The sequence below is a fragment of the Urocitellus parryii genome, chromosome 6 (genome assembly GCF_045843805.1).
Source record: "Urocitellus parryii isolate mUroPar1 chromosome 6, mUroPar1.hap1, whole genome shotgun sequence".
NCBI lineage: Eukaryota > Metazoa > Chordata > Mammalia > Rodentia > Sciuridae > Urocitellus > Urocitellus parryii.
Genome location: NC_135536.1, coordinates 195410654 through 195433178, shown reverse-complemented (window position 1 = coordinate 195433178; position 22525 = coordinate 195410654). Strand labels below are relative to the sequence as shown.

Genomic DNA, 22525 nt, shown 5'->3' with positions numbered 1-22525 from the left:
ATGAGGAATGAGGGCTGGGGTTGTGGCTCAGAGATAGAGCACTCGGCCAGCATGCATGAGGCACTGGGTTCAATCCTCAGCACCACATAAAAAATACACAAATAAATAAAGGTATTGTGTCCACCTATAGCTAAAATATAAGTGTAAAATAAAAAGATGTTATGAGGAATGAAATAATCGATATATGTAAAGCGCGTTCAATAGGTCCTGACCCATAGCAGTCACTGTTGTTACTCCAAAATCACTTTTTAGAAATGATCCACACCCTACACACCTCCTCCATTTAACAGATGGGGAAATTGATGGTCCAAGAGGTGAGTGACCTTCGAGTGTTTGTTTTCCAGGTTGCGTAACAAATTACCACAGTAGCAGATCACAACTACACATTTATTGTCCCAAAGTCTCCACGGAGCCTAAGCACTGTTTGGCTGCTCTGCTCTGGATCTTCCTAGGCTATAATCAAGGTGTCTGTCAGGGAAGCGTAGAGTTCTCTTCCACACTCACAGGCTTGTTAGCAAACTTTTTTCCTCATAGCCGAAGAACTCAGGGCAACATGCTTCTTCAAGCCTCACCCAGGATAATCTCCCTTTTAACTAAGTCAAAAATCAACTAATTTGGGACACTAAATACATTGACAAAATCTCTTCACCTTTGCTGTCTAATGTAACCTAACTAGAAACCTAGTGGCATCCTATATTTACAGGTCCTATCATCTGTAGAAGGAAGGGATTCTACAAATTATATACACCAGGTGGGGATCAGGATCCTGAGGATCATCTTGGAATTCTGCCTACTACCCAAAACCATGTAGCAAATTATTGACAGTGGAGGTCTGTTTAGCATACAGGGCTGCCATGCCCCGTGCAGGAAATGTTGCATGCAGGGGTCAGTTCTGCAGCCTCAGATGATTGGCAGATCATGAAGAAAATGGTCCAATATTGTCCAGAATCCACTTTGCATTCCTTGTTCAATTCTCATAATAATATTGTGCCCTATCAGAGTTAGGTCTCCACATAACTAACCCCTGTCCAGTACTGACCAAAATGGAGCCATGGCCACCAACCTTAATCATGGTTTCCAAAGAGTGCTGCTTCCTGGTGTTCTAGCCTTTTGGAGTCTACTCTCACAATGAATAGGGTTGACTCGTGTTACCAATAAGATTTTACAGGACTGGGGAAATAGCTCCATTGGTAGAGTGCTTACCTTGCATGCACAAGGCCCTGGGTTCAATCTCCAGCACCACCACCAAAAAAAAAAAAAAAAAAAAAAAAGATTTTCAAAAGAAGAGTGTGTAACTTCCAAAGCCAGTTCATAAAAGGCATCATAACATCTACCCAGATCACTGACTCTGGAAGAGGTCAGGTGACATGTCATGAGGACACTTCACTCCACCTTATGTAAGTTCATAAGGTGAACTAAGGCCTCCTGCCAACAAGTTGCCAGACACGTGAGTGCGCCATCTTGGGTCCTCCCAGAACCAAACAACTAAGCTGCCCCTTAATTTGATTCACAGACACTATGCGAAATAATGCTTGGGTTATTATAAGCCCCTTAGTTTGGGGATAACTTTATATAGCAAGAGATAATATACAGAAGCCTTCTGAAGCTAATATCTCACCCACAGATGGCACCAATGAAGAGGGTGCTAGTGCTCACTTACTCTATGCCAGCCTCTGACCTCCTTCCCCATAGGTTGTGTGAGCCCAGGGTAACAGCTGGTAGGAGTTGAAATCAGAATCAGAGGTTTTGACTCACACCACCCAACACAGGGATTCCTGGGACAACTGGACAGTTCTGTGCCTGCACTCTCCAGTACAGTGGCCACTAGCCACATGTGGTACTGAAACTCTGAAGATGAGGCTAGTGGTGGGATATACTTGTATCCCAGCAACTAGGAGTGCTGCGGTGGGAAGCAACTTAGAGCCTGTCTCAAAAGAAAATTAAACAGGGCTGGGGATGCAGCTCAGTGGTACAGCACTTGCCTAGCATGTGTGAGGCCCTCTCTGGGTTTGATCCTCAGATTGCAAAAAAAAAAAGATGAAGCTCGTGAAATTGAAGATTATTATTATTATTATTATTTTTGGTACTGAGAATTGGACCCAGAAGCTCTACCCCTGAGCTCTATCCCCAGCTCTTTTTAAATTTTGCAACAAGGTCTTGCTGAGTTAAAGGGGCAGTGGGCAACACAGCCCTCTAATAGGCAGCGTGTTTACAAGCAGACTCCAGAGCCTGTGGTTCACATCCACCGCTATCCCTGGCAAGATGTGTAGCTTTTTTTTTTTTTTAATATTTATTTTTTAGGTGTAGATGGACACAACACAATGCCTTTTTTTTTTTTTTATGTGGTGCTGAGGATGGAAGCCAGGTCCCGCCCGTGCTAGGGGAGCGCTCTACCGCTGAGCCACAATCCCAGGCCCAGACGTGTAGCTTTGAGCAAGTCCTTCCACCTGTAAAATGGGCCTACAATGTCGTCTACTTTGTGGCATTGTGACAATTAATGAGTTCAAGTGTAAAGCAAGGCTCTGGGCACATGGTATGTGTGCTGTTGAATTTGCCATGACGACTACCAGTTCCTCTTGGTGTCCTCCCCTACCCAACCAAGCAGCATAGTGTCAAGGGAAAAGAACCACCGGTGTCCAAGGACTTGGAATTAAGGTTCAACTCTGCATGACAAGCTAAGGGCAGATTATCCCCTTGGTAAAAAGGTTCTCACCACCTCAGAGGGTTGTGGTGAGGATCTGAGAGGTTGTCAGTGGTATTTCCAGAGGCTTCCAACTAGAGCAGAGCCCAGGTCTAGCAGGTGGCCCTTCCCAGCAGCACATACCTGGTGGTTGCCATGCAGGCTGACCTCTGCCTTTACACATTTTTTTTTTTTTCCCCAAAGAAAAGGAGGAATCTGGAGAAAGAGACCGAGTTGCGTTTGTTTTAAACACAGCACCACCCAGCAGCAAGAAGCTGCCCTGGAGTCCTCCCTCCCCACCTCTCCTGGCACCTGGCATGGGACGGGGTGGGGTGGCGGTTCTCAGGCTCCACTGAGTTCAACAGGTACAGAGCACAAGAATGACTTGGGACTGACATTAAAACGACACAGGCAGGCAATCTAGAAAGTACCAGGCTTTATTATCTTTTTATCAAAAAATCAGTAACAGACACAGTGTGTACGGGGACAGAGGGGGCAGGGGACAAGAGGGGGCAGGCTGCAGAAAACGTGCTCACTCCAGCACAGCAAGAGGACAGGGCCCTGAGGCTAGAAGGGGACCCAGCCGGCTGGGACCCTGGGTTGGGGTGCAGATGGCAGGGAACAGCCACAGGGCACAGCCAGGGAGGGCGATTCTCCCTACGCCAGCCAGTGGGGTCAGAAGAAACCTCCTACCTGGGCCTCTTTAAGAGGGAGAGCCCCAGATAACAGACCCCACTGGGCCCATGGGCTTTCCTCCCTGTCCCTCCCCCTTGCCCAGGGAGACAAGGGTCATCCCAGCCAAGCTGGGCGCTAACTCACCAAGCCAGTACAGCTCTCTAGAGCAGCATGTGGCACCCCAGAGATGGAAGGGCTCGCTCTCTGCAGGGTCAGTACCACAGCCAGGAGTCCCATGTGGTGACTGGATGGTCATAGGTGATTAGTGCAACTGACAGATGGACTTCTAACTTGACATGATTTGAAGTGACCTAATTCAAACAGCCACATGTGGTTACTGTATCGTCTCGCACAGCCCTGGAGCCTGGAGAACGCAAACCCTAGAGCTTGAGCTAGGCCCCGAGCAGAAGGCAGAAAGGTGGGGATCACCTGCCCTCCACCATCCCAGCCTGGTCGGAAGGCACCAGGAACAGGGCAAGAGAAAGGCAGAAACCCGCTCGCGCAGCCACCCGGCCAACGGGAGACTAAATATCACACTATATCCTGAAAAAATATACTTATCCATTTTTCTAAAACCAAGGGCAAACAATAATACCTTACAGGAACGCAGACACAAATACCACACCACCCTATATTATATTTTGGAATCTGCTATAAAACTATGTTTCAGCAAAAGTTACTTCTTAGATGAAGCAGCTTCAGAAAGGGCCAAGGTCATGGGCAGGGGAGCAGGAAGTTGTTTAAATGGGGAGGGGGTTTTCAAAGAAAAAAAAAGGGTGGGGGGAGAGGCCCTGTATGAAGCTATAAATAATAATAAAAAAAAAAGTTAATAAAAATCACATCTCCGGCTCTTCTCTTGTTTTCAAGAAACAAACAAACATAAAGTCCATTAAATACAAACTTAGCAGGTGCTGTGAAATGCGGGGGTTAAGAACATCCTCACATCTCCACACTCCTGCCCAGGCAGACACGCTCCGCACAAAGGAATGAACTGTTTTAAAAAAATAATAATAACAACAAAAACGCCCTAAAGATGACTTACAAATACTCTACAGACCCACTTCAGGGTGCACGTTCAGGACTTCTCCCACCCTCCCTGGCCAAATGAAAGAAGGTGGATTTCCACAAGTCGCTTGAAAGAGCCTAGGATGGCCCCAGGTGGACCACAAACACTCCCACGGTCCACTGCAAGGACCCATGGGTGGACACTCTTGGGGGTGCTGGGGGCTCTGGTTCTTCCTCCCAAGTCCCAGCAGAGGGATGGGCTGTGAAAGGGGAGGAGGCAGCCAGGGCAGACCTCCAGGCAGGACCCCCCACAATAAATACCCCTTCGTCCCTGGCTCCAGGGGCCTCTGATGAGGCATGTTCAGAATAGGCTCGAAACTGGTCCTAGATCCTAATCTGGAAATTTAAAGAAATGATGCAACCCCAGGCTTGCTCCAGAAAGGCCACACGTAACCCCCACTTTCCTCCAGGGGCAACCTTGGCCCAAAGAACCAAGGAGAGCTAGGCAGCGCGTGGAAGATGACGTCGCTTCTGACCCAGGGCCGGGGTCAGAGCTGGAGATAGGGACAGGGAGGTGTCCAGGTGCCTCCCCTACTCTAACGCCCACCGTCCACAATCCTTCGGCTCCCTTCCCCCGCAAGTCCAGGCCGGTGGCCGCGGGAAGCTTCAGGCGTAGAACTCATTGGTGGGGGCCTTCTTGTAGATGGGCTTCTTGCCCAGGTCGTAGCTGCCTTCGTCCTTCTTCTTCATGCGGTACACCAGCAGCAGGACCAGGAACACGGCGAACAGGATGCCCACGATGCCGCCCACGGTCAGCGCTGCAGAGAGGGAGAGATGAGAGCAGTGAGAGCTGCCCAGCCGACCCCCGCACCACGGGCACTTCCCACGGCCCGACGTCACCACTGCCTGGGCCAAGCGAGCTGAACGCCTCATTAAGCTGACCCTCACCACCCCAGTTATGACAAGGGGACGCTCGGCATTGTAAGTCACTGAAGACCTTCAGATTCAAATGGCGAAGTCGTCCAGGCAGACTCCCCAGCAACAGCCAGGAGAAGAGCACGTGAGCTGCAGAAACCCCGGCACATCCGCAGGGAACTCTGGAGCTCCCCTGAGCGCCCACGGGTCCACCTGCCTAGGCCTGCTCCGGTGTATGTGGGCAGACACTGTACACCATGTGGAACCACCAGTGTCCACCCCGGGGTGTCACAGATAATCGCCTACTGTGGTGCAGGTCCTCGGGGCCCAGGGCTTGGGCAGTTTCCGCTTCCACCTACTAACTGTGTGATTCCAGGCAAGTGCCTTAGTCTCTCTCATTGCAGAACAGATTTGCCCTAAAGATTAAATAAATTATCTAGTGGCTTAGAACAGTGCCTAGGGCAGAGCATATGCTCAAGGCTCAGGAACTGTAAACCTCGGGGATTTATCTCTCTGTGTCCCCAACACCCTGAACTGGGCCTGCTTAATAAATGGCGCTCACAGTTAGGCTCAGCGAGGAGCGCCTGGCCAGTGTCAGGCAGAGGTGAGCATCTGTTCTGTCCACCACGCCAGGTGGCCTGAGTGACTCATTCCTGTTTGTTAGGGGTAGGGATGGCTCACAGAAGCCTTTCTGAGGCAGATTGAGTCACTAATTCAGTCTTACTTGGGCTAAGAAGATTAATTTTCCATCACTGCACACCCTACTGATCTGGGCACAGAATGGGATGGAGCAGCACAGGGGCCACGGGAGGTTCCATCTTGACCAAAATGCCATAAGAAGCCCCCCCAGGTGCCAGAAAGAGCACATGGAACATGAGGCAGGGACCCCATTCCCAATTCCATCGCCTCCCCCTGGAAAAGCCCACTGAGACTCCTCCCCATAGGGTCCAGGTCCAAGCACAGGCTCATTAGTCAACTGTGCTCCTAGGTCCCAACACCACTCTTTCTGGCTTTGTGACTTTCAGATTGTTGGAGGGACTCCCTCAGGGGCACAGGAATCATCCGGCATACAGCAAACATACGGCATATAGCCCCTGGGGACTGTTTTAAACGACTCATGGAGGATCCACATACACATGAGAATATGAGAATACTGGCTAATGCTCAAATGGAAGAGCAAACAGCTGGCTTCAGTTCTTCTCTTGCCTTGTGCCCCAAAGCCCGGGCCTGTCTCTCCATGAATAAGAAACAGGGCTTGGACTAGATCCCTGACTTTTATGTTTTCCTTTAGAAACAGTAGCACTTTTAGTTGCTCTCAGCAAAACCTAATCAACAGATCTAGACTCTGTAAATGTGCTGGGCTGGTGAGGCACACTTACAATCCTGGCTACCAGGGAGTCAGGGCAGGACGATCTCAAGTTCAGCCAGGGGGAGAATCTGGGCTGAACCTCCAAAACATTCCCACAAAACAGTTTGGAATATGGAAGACTCAATGGCCCCTTTCCCTGGGACAGAGCTTAGCCACACCAGCATGTTGCAGTCAAAAGAGTTGTCATTTGCAACCAAATATTTAACCTCTCTTGGCCTCAGTGTCCTGTTCTGTCACAGGAAGATATCCTATGCCTCACTTTCTGAGGGGACACTGAAGATTCAGTGATGTCACACTGACTCAAGGAGTAATCATCATACCCATTTACAGATGAGAAAAGTGGGGGTTCATTCTGTTCAAAAAGCTTCTCAGCAAGATCACAAGGTGCTGAACCAGAGAGCAGGGGAAAGGGAAGCCAACCCAGTCCTAAGGAATCTCAGACTTTCAAGGGAGCTTAATGATTAACTCCCAGATGCCACACCCAGGCTGTGAAAGAGCTTTGAAAAATGCCCCAGAGGGGCATAGAGACGGGAAGTCACAAGGCCTATCCTTTTTTTTTTTAGTATTTATTTTCGAGTTATAGGTGGACACAAGATCTTTTATTTTTACGTGGTGCTGAGGAACCCAGTGCCTCTATCCCAGCCCACAAGGCCTATCCTTTAGAAGACTTTGGTATGCGATTCCTCGCATCCCCCACCAGGCTGCAGGGGCTAAAGTTCTTCAACCCCCAGGGCAAGCTGAAGGGCCTGGAGGCGTCCCTGCCTACAGGCCCTCTGTCCTTCAAGGCAGGTCAGGAAGAGCCGCCCGGGGCCTGACCTATCAGGGGCCTTACCTATCAGGACCTCCGTTCTCTCAAAGATGTTGCTGCTCTGGGCAGTGCTGGACATGGACACCTTATTGGACACATCCTCCTCAAAGGGCGAGCTCCTCTTGGGGATGACTTCATTCTCTTCTAGCTCCTTAGTTTCAGAGGGGGCCCGGTTCCCAGGCCCTGCCCGCTCAGGGATGTGGTTATCTAGAGGCACCTGAATGTGGGGGAAAGAAAGAAAGATAAACAAAAATTCAGTGAGCTTGGGGAGGAACCCAGCCAGGGCTGGGACAGGAAGCAGGTGGAGGATGGGGCTGAACCAGGTGGTCCTGGAATAGGACCTCACAGCCCCTCTCAGAATCATGCTGCTCCACCCTGACCTTGGACTTTTCCAGTACATCTGACCCAAATGGGAACTGAGCCTGACCCAGAGAAAAGAGAGACGGGAGATGGGTGTTCCCACACCTGTGGATAGGTGGTGTTCTGGAGGCCAGGTGGTAAAACCCTAGAAATCAGTTGCCCTTTAAGGCAGCCATTTTGCCTCTGAGGCTCTATCCTAAAGAGCTTGCCACAGTGTTTTAATTTTAGGATATTAGAAAATTAAACGCAGTTTCTCCATCAATAAGCAGAACCAAGTGAACTAACTATGCAGCCTGTAAAAGTGACGAGAACATTTGATTACACAGGGGAAACACTCAGGACCACTGTGGTGACAAATGTAGGAGACAGAACTGTGTGTGCTATTTGGAAACAGTTGAGAACAGCCCTAAGTCATGGAAAAGGAGCTGGCGTGGACAGTGACTACCCCCCTGCAGGGAGCATGTGGCCTACCAGTGACCCACAGTTGTGCCTGTCCCAAAATAAGCCCAGGACCCCAGAGGGAAAGGCTTCTTGCAGAAAGGAGTCAGACCCCTGGGAGCTGCTTTCTGCCCCTCAATGGGTGTGTGACAGGGGTGGGCGCCAAGGCTGCAGACTTACCAAGGGATGGATCACTTCAGGGAAGATCCTGGGGTCCCCCAAGTCATCTGTAAGGTCAGAAGAGCTCTGTGAGCACAAGGTCCGCTTCCCCCAAGTAAGTGATCCCTGAGGCCAAGGCTAGTGGGAGTCCTAACTTACAATCACAGCCCCTAAATCTCCAGGTCCAGCAAGTGAGCTTGGTCATCTCAATCTCAGTCACCTAGTCTGAAAAACGGAACTGCAGAGACCTGCCTCGCTGACTCTCTCACAGTGTGCTGGTAGCTAGGTAGCCAGGCAGAGCCAGTCAGCTCCAAACCCTTGTTCAGAACAAGGGACCAGCAGCAACTCCTGGGAGCTGGCTAGAAGTGCAGAATTTCAGGGCTGACTGAATCGGAATCTGCATTTGAACAAGACCCCTGGGAATTAAAGTGTAAGAAAGAAGACTAACTGTAATATTAAATACCGTATATTGCACCTTAAAACATGTACTGAGAAGACGGATATTTCACTACAGAACCTTTTACTATGTGTATGTATCCCATAACATCATGTTGTATACCTTAAATCTACAACAAACACACAGTCACCTGGGTGCTTGGTCCATGCCAAGAGCTCTAACTCAGTTCAGTTCCACAACACTGATGTACGGTCATTTTTATTCCCATTTTACAGAATGGGAAACCAAGACTCAGAGGTGACACAGAGTCAAGGTTTGAAGTCAGGACTATGTGACTTCAAACTTGGAATACTGACATGTCCCTGAACTTAAGAGGGATGATTCTCAGCATCGGTCCACCCTGGAGGTCAGGGCCAGGACAAGACCATGAAGGGCACGGCCCCTGGTATGGTCCCAGGAAGCCTCTGTCCACACATGCCCCTCCCACCCCACCTCCATTTCTTTCCAAAGGAAGAACACCACAAGGATCCTTCTTCCCCCACCCTGCCTCACCCTTGGCCACAGGGAGGAGCCTACGGGACAGGTTCAGACTAGTGCCTGAAAACACAAAGCTACAGTGAATTCACAGCAACACACCACTTGCCTCAGAAGGTCTCAGGGATAGAAAAGGCTAGTACAGTTACTTGTTTCTCCTTTTGAGGAGGAAGAGGGGCTCTGTGGAAAAATCCCAGGCTCCACGGTCTACTTCTCATTGGCTGGGCTACCATTCCCTCCAGCCCTGTGACCCAAGCTTGCCCAGCACGTGTCCATACCCAGATCTCCAGAGCCGGACAGCTCAAAGTCATCAGGTTCCTGCCCAGGCCCCCCAACGTCCTCATCATCAGGTAGGTCTCCAGAGAAGTACTGGCCTTCCAGGAGGTCCTGGGGGTCGATGACCTCAGTTTCTCGGATCTAGGATGAAGAAAGGAGAAGCCTCAGCCAGTGGTCCCCAGTGATCTACAACACTATTTTTACTCAAGTGCCGGCTACCAGGAACCCGAAATCACGCCGTGTAGCGCAGGCTGTGACTCCAGCCACTCCGAGGATTGCAAGTTTGAAGCCAGCCTCAGCAACTTAGTGAGACCCCGTCTCAAAATAAAAAAATAAAGGGGCTGGAGATATAGCTCAGTTGGTAGAGTGCTGGTCTCGCATGCACAAGGCCCTGAGTTCTAATACCCAGCACCACGTGTGTGTGTGTGTGTGTGTGTGTGTGTGTGTGTGTGTGTGTGTGAAATCTGCCCCTGGAGTGGACTCAGTAATACATTGAAGACAATAAATGAAGAAAAATAAATAAAATTAAAAAGGGCTGGAAATATATCCAGTGACAAAGTGCCCTCCAGTTCAATCCCAGTACCAAAAAGTAAAAAATAAGTAAAGTGGGCATTCAGGTGCCAGCAGGGGACAGAGCCAAGGTCTGGAGACCCAGGTCCTAGATCATACTCTGTCTCCTACTTGCTGTGTGACCTTAGGTAAGTCTCTTTCCCATTCTCTGTTAATAAAAATAATAAAAGTGGTAATAATAAGTCATTATTATTAGGTACCCTTTACTGAGCGCTTGCTAAGTGCCAGCCAGGTTTTTAATAATTCTGATGGCATGTTGTTAACTTATTTTACAACCAAGGAGACTGGGCATTAAAGACTTCATAAATTATTTTCTTTTGGTGACAGAGTTGGCAGGAAGAGGAGACAGGATGGGGCTGCCTGGTTTCAGAGCCAGCAGGTCCCGTGTGCAATGGCTGCCCCAGCCTGGGGGTGCCATGCTGCAGGGTCCTGTGAGGCAGTGGCAGCTGATTCACACATGGCAGGGAGTGGACTCCTGGCTCTGGTCTTGCCCAGTCGGGGACACCTTTCCCAGCTCAGTCAAGCTGGCTGGGACAGGCTCACTCACACCAAGACCTCTCAGGTCAGGGTGTTGCTCAGCTGGTGACTCAAGCGCAGGCTCCTGAATTCAGCCTTGATTTCTAAACATCTGCCACCAAGCTGTTCAGCTGCCAGCACTGTGCAGGGCATAGGGAGGCACAGTCCCTGCCCCCGCAGACCATCCAATCCAGCATCCCATCCCGTAGAGACCCCTGGTCATAGCAGTCTGAGGGCCACCCCTACCAAGCAGCTTTCAAAGGGAAGTACCCAAGGTCCAGGGGGGCAAGGACCCCATAACTGCAGGAGGCAGGAGAGGGGTCTGCTTAGAACCACAGAATATAAGCCAAACACCCGGGGAAGTCCTGTTCCCTTTTCACAGAATTTGAGAACAGAACAGGACAGTGACTTGGCTAAGGTGGCACAGTGTTAGCCACACAGCTCCGGGTAGAAAGGCGCCAGAGCCCTCTAGCTGCCCTGTGCCTAGCTGAGGCTGCCAGGGGCACAGCAGGGATTCTGAGAAGGAACCTCCTCCAGTTGGGTTCCCAGGACAAAGCTGGGCAGCAGCAGAGGTCTAGGAAAGCCTCTTCGGAGACCAGCCTCCTCTTCCACCCTCCCGCGGGCTTCCGGGGAGAGGCGCGGAACCTGCGCCCTCCTCCACCCGCGCGGGGCAGGAGGCTGGGTTCCCGGAAGGCAGCGGGGTCAGGCGGGAAGAAGGCAGGGACGGCATCCCTCGCTCCCCGGGTGGGGAGCCTCCGCTGCGACGGCACCCGTGGGCTGGGAGTCCGAAGGGGTTAAGCCCCGGCCAGGGATGACCTCACGACTCGGGAATCGGGAGCTGCTGAGCTGCCGGCGCTGGAATTCCAGCCCCCGCACTCCCGGCCTGCGCCTGTGGCTTCGGTTTGGCAGCGCAGGGAAAGGCTCCACAGGGTTGCGTAAGGGCTGCACCTAGGGCGGTTCCGCTGCGGCCCCAGCTCCCGCTCCTGCAAATGCCCTGGGGCTCAGATCTGAAACAGCGCGGCCTCCACGGTCTACCGGGTCGAAGCACTTGACATGATGTTGGCCCTCTTAGTAGACCTTTCTGCGGAGATGGAAATGAGGGCTATGGAAAGTAGTCACTTGTCTAAGGCCACACAGGCAGAAAGTGGCCATGCTGAACCAGAAGCCAGGCATGAGTCTCCTGGGCTTTTAACCACATACACAGGAACACATGTGTTCACACATGAGCCCTGGTCATGTGTGAACACATGTGTTCGTCAAATCCAGCTGGGACAAAGACGGTTGGCCACTTGTTGACCTGGCCTGAAAACCAGCCTGCTGTGGGGTGTCGCAGTTCCAAGTCTGCAGGACAGAAGTGAGATTCCAACAATGGGGCCGGGATTCCTGCAGTCTCCAGTCCAGAGACCTGTCCTGCTCCCTGGTCACCAGGAGCCATGGAATGCTGTTTATGCACTAGGCCTTTCCTTTAGTATGTGAAAATGCTATGGAGTGTTTCAAAACCACCCATGGGACCAACATGCTGACTGGCTGCTAAGAATCCCTCCATCCTCCACTGAAGATGACAGCAGGTGTGAAGGTCTGGCAGCCAAGACAGCCCCCAAACAGGCTGAAACCAAGCTTCCTCCCTGGTGAGCCCTCCTGGTGGGCAACTGGCCACCCCTAATCCTTCGTTTCAATAGCAGGTTCCCAGAAGATGGAGTTAGTCCAAGGTCACCTGGGGACCAGTGGCATGGCCAGGCCCAGACCTGGTTCCTGGGCTCTGACAGGACAGATTCTTCATCAGCAGCATTGGAGGAGCCTAGGAGGAGTCCCTCCTCAGTAAGTAAGAGCACGTGAAGTGGTCTGACCAAGGACACAAGGAATTCAGTCCTCCTTGGGCTCTGGGGGCCCCTCTCTGCCTACCAAGAGGGAAACTCCCAAGTGAGCAGGGGTCATTTAGGACAAGCCCCATGGGATTGTGGGTAACCGTCCCTCTTTTTTGTGGCAGCTGGGAAGGCACCAACAGCCCTCCCCCACCACCTCCCTCCTTTCAGACAAGGCCCATTCAGTCTGGGGTGGCTTTGAAGAGCCAGGCCACCCAGCAGCCAGGCCCAATCCTGACCAGAGAGGGACCCCGCCCTGCTCCTGGCTAAGGATGGTCTGTTCTCCTCAGCTCACCCCACCCCTGCCCAGGCACGCGTGTTCACGTGTGTGTGCATGCACAGGCACCCTCTGTGGGGCCCCGGGCCTCTCTGCATCTTTGTCTTTTCACAGATGCACAACAGAATCACCAGCTTACAACGGCCGGTGGCTGGCCCTGCGGCTGCTGGGCACCTGCATTGGTACCTGGGGGGTTAGGGGTCCTGTATTCTTTCCCAAGCCATCCAGGGAAAAGAAGATGGGGGAAGGCAGGTACACTCTCACTTTATAGCAACTAGCACCTGCCAACAGAAAGTATCTGAGGCCGTGGAGCCCAACCATCTCATTTTATGACCTCTCCAACAGACTGGGACAAGGGACTTTGCCAAGGTCACATAAGCAGCTGGCAGCAGAGCGGGACTTGGAAGCGGGTCTTCCTCCTTGTCAAGAGTCCTGGCTGCGCCAAGGGTCTCAGCAAATCCATGGGCAGCAGCTGTCACTTTGGTTGTGCTCCCCATATAGTTTTCAGACTGTGGCAAGAAACTAGGAACAGGTCACCAACCCTATTCAAAGTCCGTCAGCTTCTGTCACCCCAGGAAAAGCATGGAGTGTCCACCACGTGCCTGGCACCCTACTCGGCTCCCTCTACACCTGAGCTCACTGAGTTGGTCCTGCGGTTTTGTGAGGGGCTCTACCTGAGGCTTGGTGGGGCTGTGGATCCAGAGTCACAGCGAGAAAGCAACAGAGCTGGGCTTCGGACCTGGATCTTCCTCAAGACCTCCTGCTAACCACAACCAGGCTCCTCACTGCCACACGCTCTTCACCTCCCCACCCTAACCTGACCTCCCACACACTGCCCAACCAAGGCTCCAGGGTACCCCTTCCCTGGGCCAGGAGTGAACAAAGGTGAAAGTGATATTGCTCCAACAAAGAAACAGAAACTTGGCAGTCCCCCACCAGGGAGTTCAGGGTCAGGGCTTGGTTCACTGTGATCTAATGAGAGCCTCCCCCGCCTGCCTCCTCCTCAGGGAGGGCAGGGTCAGGGCCACACTTGATCCTTCCTTCAGGAGGCAAGACCAGGAGAGCAGGAACTGGGCAACGCCAATGCTGAGTGGGCCGGTGGGTGAGTGCCTTGGGCTCCGATGCTGGGCCCACCAGAGTGATTCTGGCAGGAGATACAGGGTCCATGGCAGGCACCCCCATTCCATTCTGAAGGATCAGATATTTCCCAGAATGGGCATGTGGAACTACACGAACCCAACAGTTTATTTGGGCTTTTAATTCCTCAGTTTCCTCACTTGTAACCTGGCTCCTTAGCACTTTGCAGAGTGATAATGATTAAGGGAAATGCATATTGTATACAAGCAACCCGGCTCAGGCAGGGTACACAGCAGATGCTCAACGAGTGGTGGCTATCATTAATTCCCACCTGCCTTCCTTTTTGGCTAAAGGGGACTATTAATACTCAAAGGGTCAGAGGCCTGAGAAAATTTGTAGAAGCAGCTCCTGTGCTGCAAAGAAGCTGGCCAGTGGATGGAGCGGTACTTCTGCAAACTCCAAAAGGACATAACCTACCGTGGGTTGTTATTTTGCTTCTGAGACCAGAGACTTTCAATAACCAAACAGATTCCTTCAGACTATGCAAGAGGGAAAGACCAGAGATGGGTAGAGTAACACAGTTGTGGGTCCTAAGCAAACGGAGAGAGAAATTTTGTGAAGGAGTAGAGCATTGACCAGAGACATGTGAAATTCTGCTTGGGACCTGGATCACCAAAGTATTTCATGACATGCCTTAGGGACCAAACAAACAAACAAACAAAAAACCCTAGAAGGCAAAAAGAAATCACATACAGTCTGCAGTTTGGGGCTCCGGTACCTGAAGGGTTAAGCAAGGTCTGGGGGTGGGGGTGGGGGTGGAGCGAAGGTTCAAATGTCAGCTCTGCCCACTTCGAGGTCAGGTTACTCTGAACACAATCACTATGAGGAGAGCCAGGCCTGGCACTGCCAGCAGCCAGCTTTTCACCAAGCTCCAGGGCAGCCCATTCCCAAGCAAGGACTCGGGGATCCTGGGAAGGGGGAGGTGATTCTGGAGCTTCTGGACAACCTCCTACCAGGAGCCAGTCCAGCACCCTTGTCACTGACTCCCTAGGTGGTCTCGGGTGATTCCCTCTCTGGGCCTCGGTTTCCCCACCTATAAAAGACGGGTCTCAAAGAAACAAACCTCTCTCTGTCCTGGGGCCTGGTAACCAAACTGGGCATTGCTCCGATTACCAGTGGAGACAGCGGGGAGGGGCTGGCTCCCTCAGGGCCGGGGAGACAGAGGTGCATTGAAGCTGGGGCTTGTAATCTAGGCAGCCGATCCGAACTCCCTGCTGGATCTGTGGAGGGGAGGCTCTCCGGGCGCACACAAGCCTCTTGTGTTCTGAGAGCACCGTTGAGAGCCTCCTCTGCGCCTTGTCGCAGCAGATTAGATCGACCAGGGTGCTGGCTTCCTGCCCTTTTCCCGCCTCCCCCGCCACCCAGGGAAGCCACTGCTCCAGAGCAGCTCAGTCTGTTCCCTAATCATCTCCTGGTGGCTGGGCTTCCCCGAGGCAAGGAGCGTCCCCACTCGGGTGCCCAGCCCAGCCATTTGCAGCCAGTCCCCTGCCGGCCTGGCTGCCACCACCCAGCTTCACCCAGTCACTGTTTCCACACATGCCAGCCCCTCCTACCCGCCTTTCCATTACCCCAGGTGTCACCTGACAGTCTCTCCTCTGCCAGAGAAAACTGGGGCAGCTGAGCTCCCTGGCACGAAAGACCAGGGAGGGACTGAGTAAGACGGTGTGGCCCAGATGGGGGGAGAAGCAGGGGTGCCAGAGAGTGTGTTGGGGGTGGGGAGACTGTAGGAAGTCGAAGCTGGAACAAACTGGTAAGATCAGAGTCATCTTTTGAGGGAGTCCCAAGCCCTTTGAAAAGGACGAAAGGTGAACCCTGAGAACTGGAAGAAGCCATTTACATTTTCATTTTCACTGTGTACAGACACCACCTACCCAAGGCCAAGCCCTGGCCGGCCAGGCTCCCTTGTCTAGCCGCTAATAATAAACTCAACTGCAGCCAGCGCTTTACAAGTTTGCCAAACACCGATTATGACCCTTGAGTGACACAGGTGTTTTATAGAGGACACTAGGGCTCTCATATCAACAAAGTGACTGATTAACCAACTCTGTGTCCCTGGGTGAGTGGCAGAGGTGGGACAGAGATGGGTTTTCTGGCTGTAAAATGTACCCACTTTTACAGTTACCCAGCCTCTAGCAGACAGAGCCAGAGAGACCTCCAGGGCCAGGAATACGCCCAAAGGTCACCAGTGAGTTAATGACAAACCAGCTCAAGAAGCCAGGCTTCTTATTCTCCTGGGGTTAAACCAGAACCCAATATTGACATATGCCTCCCCTCTCCAGGGCACCATGCATCAAAACTCGGGCTAGCTGCCTTCTCAGAACTCTGCCTTTTTCTGTCCGTCATCACTTTGCCCCTCCCAAGCCCAGAGTGTTATATGCAATCATTCAGCCACCCTTACACGAGAATTTGCTGGGCACCATGGCGGGACATGGGAGGCTGAGATAGGAGGACCAAAAGTTTGAGATCAGCCTCAGCAACTTAGTGAGGCCCTAAGCAACTCTGGGAGACCCTGTCTCAAAAACAAAAAGGGCTGGGGACCAGGCTCAGTGGTAAAGTACCTCTGGGTTCAATCCCCGTAGCAAAAAAAAATAAAAAGCCTAGAACTCTGTCCCTCCAAGACAGGAGAGTGACATGGGACCTGGGCAATGTCCTGAGTGTCCAGTACCCTTAGGAAACACCCTGCCCCCTCTCTCTGCAGGCTGCAGAGTTGCTCAAGTTGCTCAGCAATAGGCTCCTACAGGACAGGTGTGGCTGCTAAGAACTGGTTCTTGTTTAAATATAAACCCATCCAATAATTAGCAAACAGCCCACTTCTAAGATAAACAAATAGGAGATTTGGACTCCATCAGCCCCACAGGGGACTCCTCCCTTTCCAGCCACCAGCTGTGGGGTTAGATGTGGGGGAGGGGAGAAAGCTTTCTAGAGTCTCTACAGTACCTTTATTTGCAGCCTTGTTATCTTTAAGCTCTCCAGAAAGCATGATGATTTGGGGGGGGGTTGGTACTGGGCATGAACCCTGGTGTCTACTCCTTACCTACTGCTTCAGTCCCCCTTTTTTCCTGTTTTGCAGAGGATGGAACCCACCTGGAGCAGGCGAGGTAGCTCCCACTGAGCTACACTCCAGCATGACCAGCCTTCTTAACAGACTGGGAAGCTGGCCGAGAGGCTGCCCAGCATGTCCACAGTCTGGTCACTAGTGAGACGAAGACAGAATACATCTGGAGTTGGGTCTGCCTCACACCAAACCAATGCTTCCAGGCATCCCAACAGCCCCAGCAGCAAGGAGGAGGCCTCAGAAGTGTCCCAGAACCCTGGGTCACGGTGCCACCAGCTTTGTTCTGAGCTCACACCATTCAGTTTTGCTGTGTGTGTGGGGGGGATGTGCCCCCAGTTCTGCAGAGGTCTAAAGACCCATTTTGAGGACTGGATGAACTCTGACCAGTGTCAAAGTCCTCACGCGGGGCTTGGTACAAGTACTTCCTGTTGGACTCCTGGACACTAAGATGCTGACCCCCCAAAGGACAAGGTAAAAGCCTTCATATCCATTCCACACCCCCACCACAGAGCCATCCTATTAGCCAAGATGTTGAAAGGAAATGGGGCTTCAGGCAGGTAACAGTAGCCCACAGAGACTCCCAGAGCCCCATCCACCCCTTCCCCCATTTTAAGGGTTCATTTGGAAATCACTCCCACCCATCCAGCCCAGGAGGCCGCAGGACAACTAGAAGCCAATTCCTTTCAACAGGGAGCTGGGGCTGGAGCCCAGCCTGGCCTCTCTAGCTCCTCATTCAAGGCGGCTCAGCACTCCAAGTCCTTGGAAGAGCCTTCTGTTTCCAGGAGCTGGAGATGGCAGGAGCTGAATGTCCATCCCCACTTCTCTTTGAGTCGGGCTCTTGTTTGGACTCTCTACTAAGGGGGCCAAGAAGCTCCCCTCTCCTCATCAATGGGCTCTGGGGTGGGGGGAGGAAGGACCTGTAGCAAGCGAAGGGCTCTAACCCCTTATTTTAGAGGTGGGGACACTGAGACCCAGACATAGGGCATACTTGCTCAAGGGCATCCAACAATGTAGAAATAGGACCATCAAACCCAGCAAATCTCCTTATCTGGAATGTTCTGAGAATGATCAAACCAGACATCTTGCACTATCAGTCGACCTGGTTTTGACCTTGGCAAGCCACTACATTCCTCTGAGCATTAGTTTCCTATAAAAAATGGAGATAAAAATACCTCACAGTATTACTGGGAGACATTCACACTGGTAATATATAACCTCAATGCACCTTTTAGAATGAAGTTACATGCATGAATTTATTCATTCATAGAAACATTTCCTGAGAACTAACTATGGGGCAGGTATTTAACCAAAATAAATGAAGCAAAGATCCTGCCCTGGGGTTGTGTGTGGGAGGGGCTTCCCCCATTCCAGAATCTGGGGCAGCATATTAAGTCCCTAGAGGGAATGTCTTGGTTGTCTTTGTGGCTCCACAACCCCTTCTGGATAGTTGGTACTTAACGTTAATGGAATATCAGTGCTGGAAAGGGCTCTTGAAGCCATCCAGCTCAAACTCCTCATTTACAGATGGGGTCATCGATTCAACAGGGCAAGGGACCTCCCTCCAACCTCATGAAGCCCTCCACAGCCCAGCCCAAATATTTCCCCAGATGTTTGGTAACTCTCTGGGCTCCCACAGAGTCCCAAGAGTTCTCACTGGATACTCAAGGGTCCTAGAACCCACTGGGCTTCCTCCCCACCCTCACTTTTGTGCAATCAAGGAAAGAATTCTCAAGAAGACCAGAAATGTCTTTAAGTACACCTGGTGGCTGGGGAACACTTCCCCAGAACAGCCTGGGCTTGGTGCCGGCCTGGATTGCGCCCCCAGGCAGCAACACCTTTGCCCCCCTTCCATCCCTCCCCACTCCCCAAACAAGGCTGCCTTTAATTGGCCAAGGAGGGAGTGGCAGGAAGGCAGACCAGGAGAATACTCCCAGCTGGACAGGAAGAACTGGTTTAGGATGGCAAACCCTGCAGACAGAGGAGAGGGCAGCTGGGGGTTCGCTCTGGGGTTCCTTCCCAAAACCTGTGGCACCAAGGTAGGGGATGCACCATCCCAGGAAAGAGCTGGCTTTGGATCAAACCTAGAATTGAAAAAGGACTACTAGTTAGACAGGACTCTGATGGTCTCAAGTTGGATGCTCTCGACTACCCCAAGGTGCTACCATCTTACCTCTCTCTCGGTTCCCTCATCTGGAAAGTGGGTATAATACAATATAATCGCCACATACTGGGCTTTTTGTGAAGATAAAATGCACTAGATGACATATGGAAAGCACTCAACAAATCATAACTGCTAGCAAACTCCTTCCTGGGCCTTATTTTTCTCCACCAAAAAAGGAAGGCTGGTTCATCTCTATGACGAAGTCAGTTGAGACTTGGTCTGATCTTTTGGGCCACAACGAGGGAGAAGGAAAGTCAAATGGGAAAGACCTGTGCCCCAGTTACAGGCAAGAGGTCTGACATTAGCCAGGAAGGGGAGAGCAAAGGTCAAGTTGAGAGACTGATACCTCTCTCAGGAAGCAGCTGCCCAAGTTGATGGGTCGGTCATCCTGGGTCACCCTACACAGGATAGACACAACCCCTCCCCCAAACCACATCCTTCTGACTGTCCCAGGACACAGCAGTCTGCTCCTCCTGTGAAGCACCTGCAGGCTCAGCAGACCCAGAGCTGAGACAGACATGTGACTGTCCTTGTGGTGATGTCAGCCACCTCTGGGTCCTTTCCTTTTATCCCACAAGGCCCAGCTAATGTTCCTTCAGATGCCTCCGTAACTGCTGATCCCACCCCTTAAGGCCCCACTAGCACTGCAATGGGGCAGAAGGCTGGTTCCAGTCTTGGCTCTAACCTCTCTGCAAAACTGCCCTTGTTTTGGGAAACGAAGTGCCCCGCTCTGGGCTTCTGTGTACTTGCACTGTAAAATCCCTTAAGGCTTTCCAGCCCCCCAATTTCAACATATTCTAGATCAAACCCAGCAAATTTCAGTCTTGAGTTATTCCAGGATGGGACACAGCAACAGCCCCTCAGAATAAGATAAAAGCAGGAACTTGGAACTTGGCTGTCTAATTTGAATCTGACTCAACCTCTTATTAGCTGTGTGACCTTAGGCAAGTTACTTAACCTCTCTAGCCTCAGGACCAGTTTAAGAACAGCAAACAGTAGGGTTGTTGAAATTGATAGAGCCATTAGAAAACTATTAGAACAGGACTAGACACACCAAAAGCACTAAATCTTTGCAGTATGCAAGGTGAGCCTGGAATTGTGCTGGGGGGATGCGGAGAAGAGGGGGTATTGCTCAGGGTCTCACTCACTCCACAACTAGAGACTGATAGAATCAACTTGCCCCTAAGTAGAGAGAAAAAGGAGACTCAGGGCTTTCAAAGGAATGGACATTAATGATTAAACCCCAGGAACTCACTCCCCTCAACACTGGGGCTAAAGGGCACACAGCTCAAGCTCCTGGAGGTAGATCACCACTCCAGCCATTCCTGTGCCCCCAACTTCCCAGAGGAGATACCACCCTCCTCCCCAGCTGGCTGCCACCATGCAGCTTCAGGTGGCCCAGGGCTGTGTAACCTATCCTGGGGACCTGCAGAAAGTGGAAAGGAAATATCTCTCTAGGCTCACGGAGGCCTTCCCCACTCCAGTCCCCTGTAACCCCGCTGGAGGTGGGTGCCTCAGTTTCCCCCTGTGCAGTCAACACTTGGAGAAAACGGAAGCTCAGCTGCCTCTAAACCACCGCTCCTGTGTGCCCTTGAAAGATCGAGGTCCCCACTTTCTAGGAACCCCAAGAAGCAGCAGTCGCCCCATTTCTCCGAAGCCTTGTGCAGCCGGGAAGGTGGGACTGGAAGGGGCAGGCCTGCTCCGAGTCAACGGCAAGGCGGGGGCCAGAACTGAGGTCGGACTCAGCCGTCCACTCCCCGTGCGTAACACAGAGGCCGGCACGACCTCCAGCCCCAGCACGACCTCAAGCACACGCGGCCCCTCGTCCCCAGGCCACCTCCGCCTCTCAAAGCTGTCCCCTCTGGGAGCCCGGGAGCGGGGTTCAGCGCTCAGAGCCTGCGCCAGGATCACAGCGAGGGGCGAGGGTGTGGGAGGTGTGACACGGGCTGAGTCACGTCTGAGCGGGAGCCCGCGGGAGCGCCGAAACCAGGCGAGCGGGAAGAGCAACAGGCTGCGGCGCGGCGCGGCGCGCGGCGGGGCCACCGAGCCTCCCTGCGACCCGGGGGCCAAGTTCCCCACAAACTCCCTCCGACCTGGGATCCGGCTGGGAGCGGCGCCCCGCGCGCACCTCGGGACCCGGCTCGCTAACAAAGGGGCGCCGGCCCGCCCCCGACCCGCGAGCACCTACCGACTCGGCCGAGGCTGCGGAGACGCCGACGCCGAGGAGCAGCCAGAGCGCGAGCGCGCGGGCGGGCGACATGTTCGCGGGGCCCAGGGCAGCGGCGAGTGGCCCCGGCCGGCGCGGGCCCCTCTTATAGGCGGCGGCCCCGCCCCGGCCCGCCCCCGCCCCGCCCGGAATTCCCCGCCGCGGCCGGGCCCGGGGCGCTGCGCCGCCCGCCGAGCTGGAAACCCCGGGGACCGCCCCGCGCGCAGCCGGCCTCCGGGACCTCCACCGCCCCGACACCCGGGGCACCGCCAGGCGGGACCCCGGGGAGCACTGTCTCTGTCCCCATTTCATAACTGGGGAAACCGAGGCCCAGGAACGGAGGACCTGGCCAAGGGCTTTCGTGAGGGCCACCCGAGGCGTCGTCGGTCGGAGGCTGCGGGACGAGGACGCGGGTAGCTTGGGGACAGCAAACTTTCGTAAAGGACTAAATCAATCCCCATCCAAGCCATCCGAACCTGGTGGCTCCAAAGCAGCCATAAAGTGTTAGAGGACTGAGCCTGCCTGTGTCCTATCAAACATCACGTATGGACACTGAAATCAGAATTTTGAACAATTTTCCACGAGTTACGAAATAATATTCTTTTGACTCCGCCCCCCCCCCCACCATTTAAGACTGTAAAAATCACTCTTAGCTGGACAAAACAGGCAACCGGCAGCAGACCTCTGTCACAAAGTGACTGACCTCTGTTTTAAGGGATTAATTTTTCAGATTAAAAAGCTAGATCAGGCATGGTGGGGTGGCGGCCATTTTTTTGTAATCCTAATGACTCCAGAGGCTGAGGCAGGAGGATCATAAGTTAGAGGCCAGCCGGCAGGTCTCAAAATTTAATTCGGGGTGGGGTGGGATGGGCTAGGGGTGTAGCTCAGTGATAAAGCGCTTTCCTAATTTGCTTGAGGGCCTGGGTTTGATTCCCCAGATAAAAGAAAGTCTGATCTTTCTAAAAATTTGTTTGCAAATTTATCTCCCTTCTCAGCTTTCATGCTTCATAAAAGGCAGTTGTTTGTCCCCTTATCACTCATCCTCCTGACAGAGCATTGTGTTCTGCAGGTGGGTGGAAGTGATAAAATTCTCAGCCCCATGCACCAGTACTGTTGGGATTATGA

The 22525-nt window shown here is 52.5% G+C and overlaps 1 protein-coding gene across 1 annotated transcript; it reads right to left on the bottom strand.

The window, feature by feature from the left end:
• Window positions 1–3101: 3101 nt before the first annotated feature.
• Sdc4 (syndecan 4) lies at window positions 3102–21468 on the bottom strand. The gene is made up of 5 exons (XM_026408325.2): window positions 21383–21468; window positions 9619–9757; window positions 8431–8477; window positions 7477–7669; window positions 3102–5178 (listed from the first exon to the last, which is right to left on the bottom strand). Exons 1-5 carry the CDS (start codon window positions 21452–21454, stop codon window positions 5027–5029), a joined length of 603 nt encoding a protein of 200 aa, XP_026264110.1. The 5' UTR covers window positions 21455–21468; the 3' UTR covers window positions 3102–5026.
• Between the last annotated feature and the right edge of the window lie 1057 nt (window positions 21469–22525).

What these genes read in the sequence shown, in the direction of transcription:
- Sdc4 (XM_026408325.2), bottom strand. Translation starts at nt 21,454, where the DNA reads ATGTCGCCCGCCCGCGCGCTCGCGCTCTGGCTGCTCCTCGGCGTCGGC. An exon ending in GTCCGGCTCTGGAGATCTGG is followed by an intron (nt 8,478 to 9,618) that starts GTATGGACACGT and finishes CTGACCTTACAG; the next exon opens with ATGACTTGGGGGACCCCAGG. An exon ending in GAGAACGGAGGTCCTGATAG is followed by an intron (nt 5,179 to 7,476) that starts GTAAGGCCCCTG and finishes CCCTCTCTGCAG; the next exon opens with CGCTGACCGTGGGCGGCATC.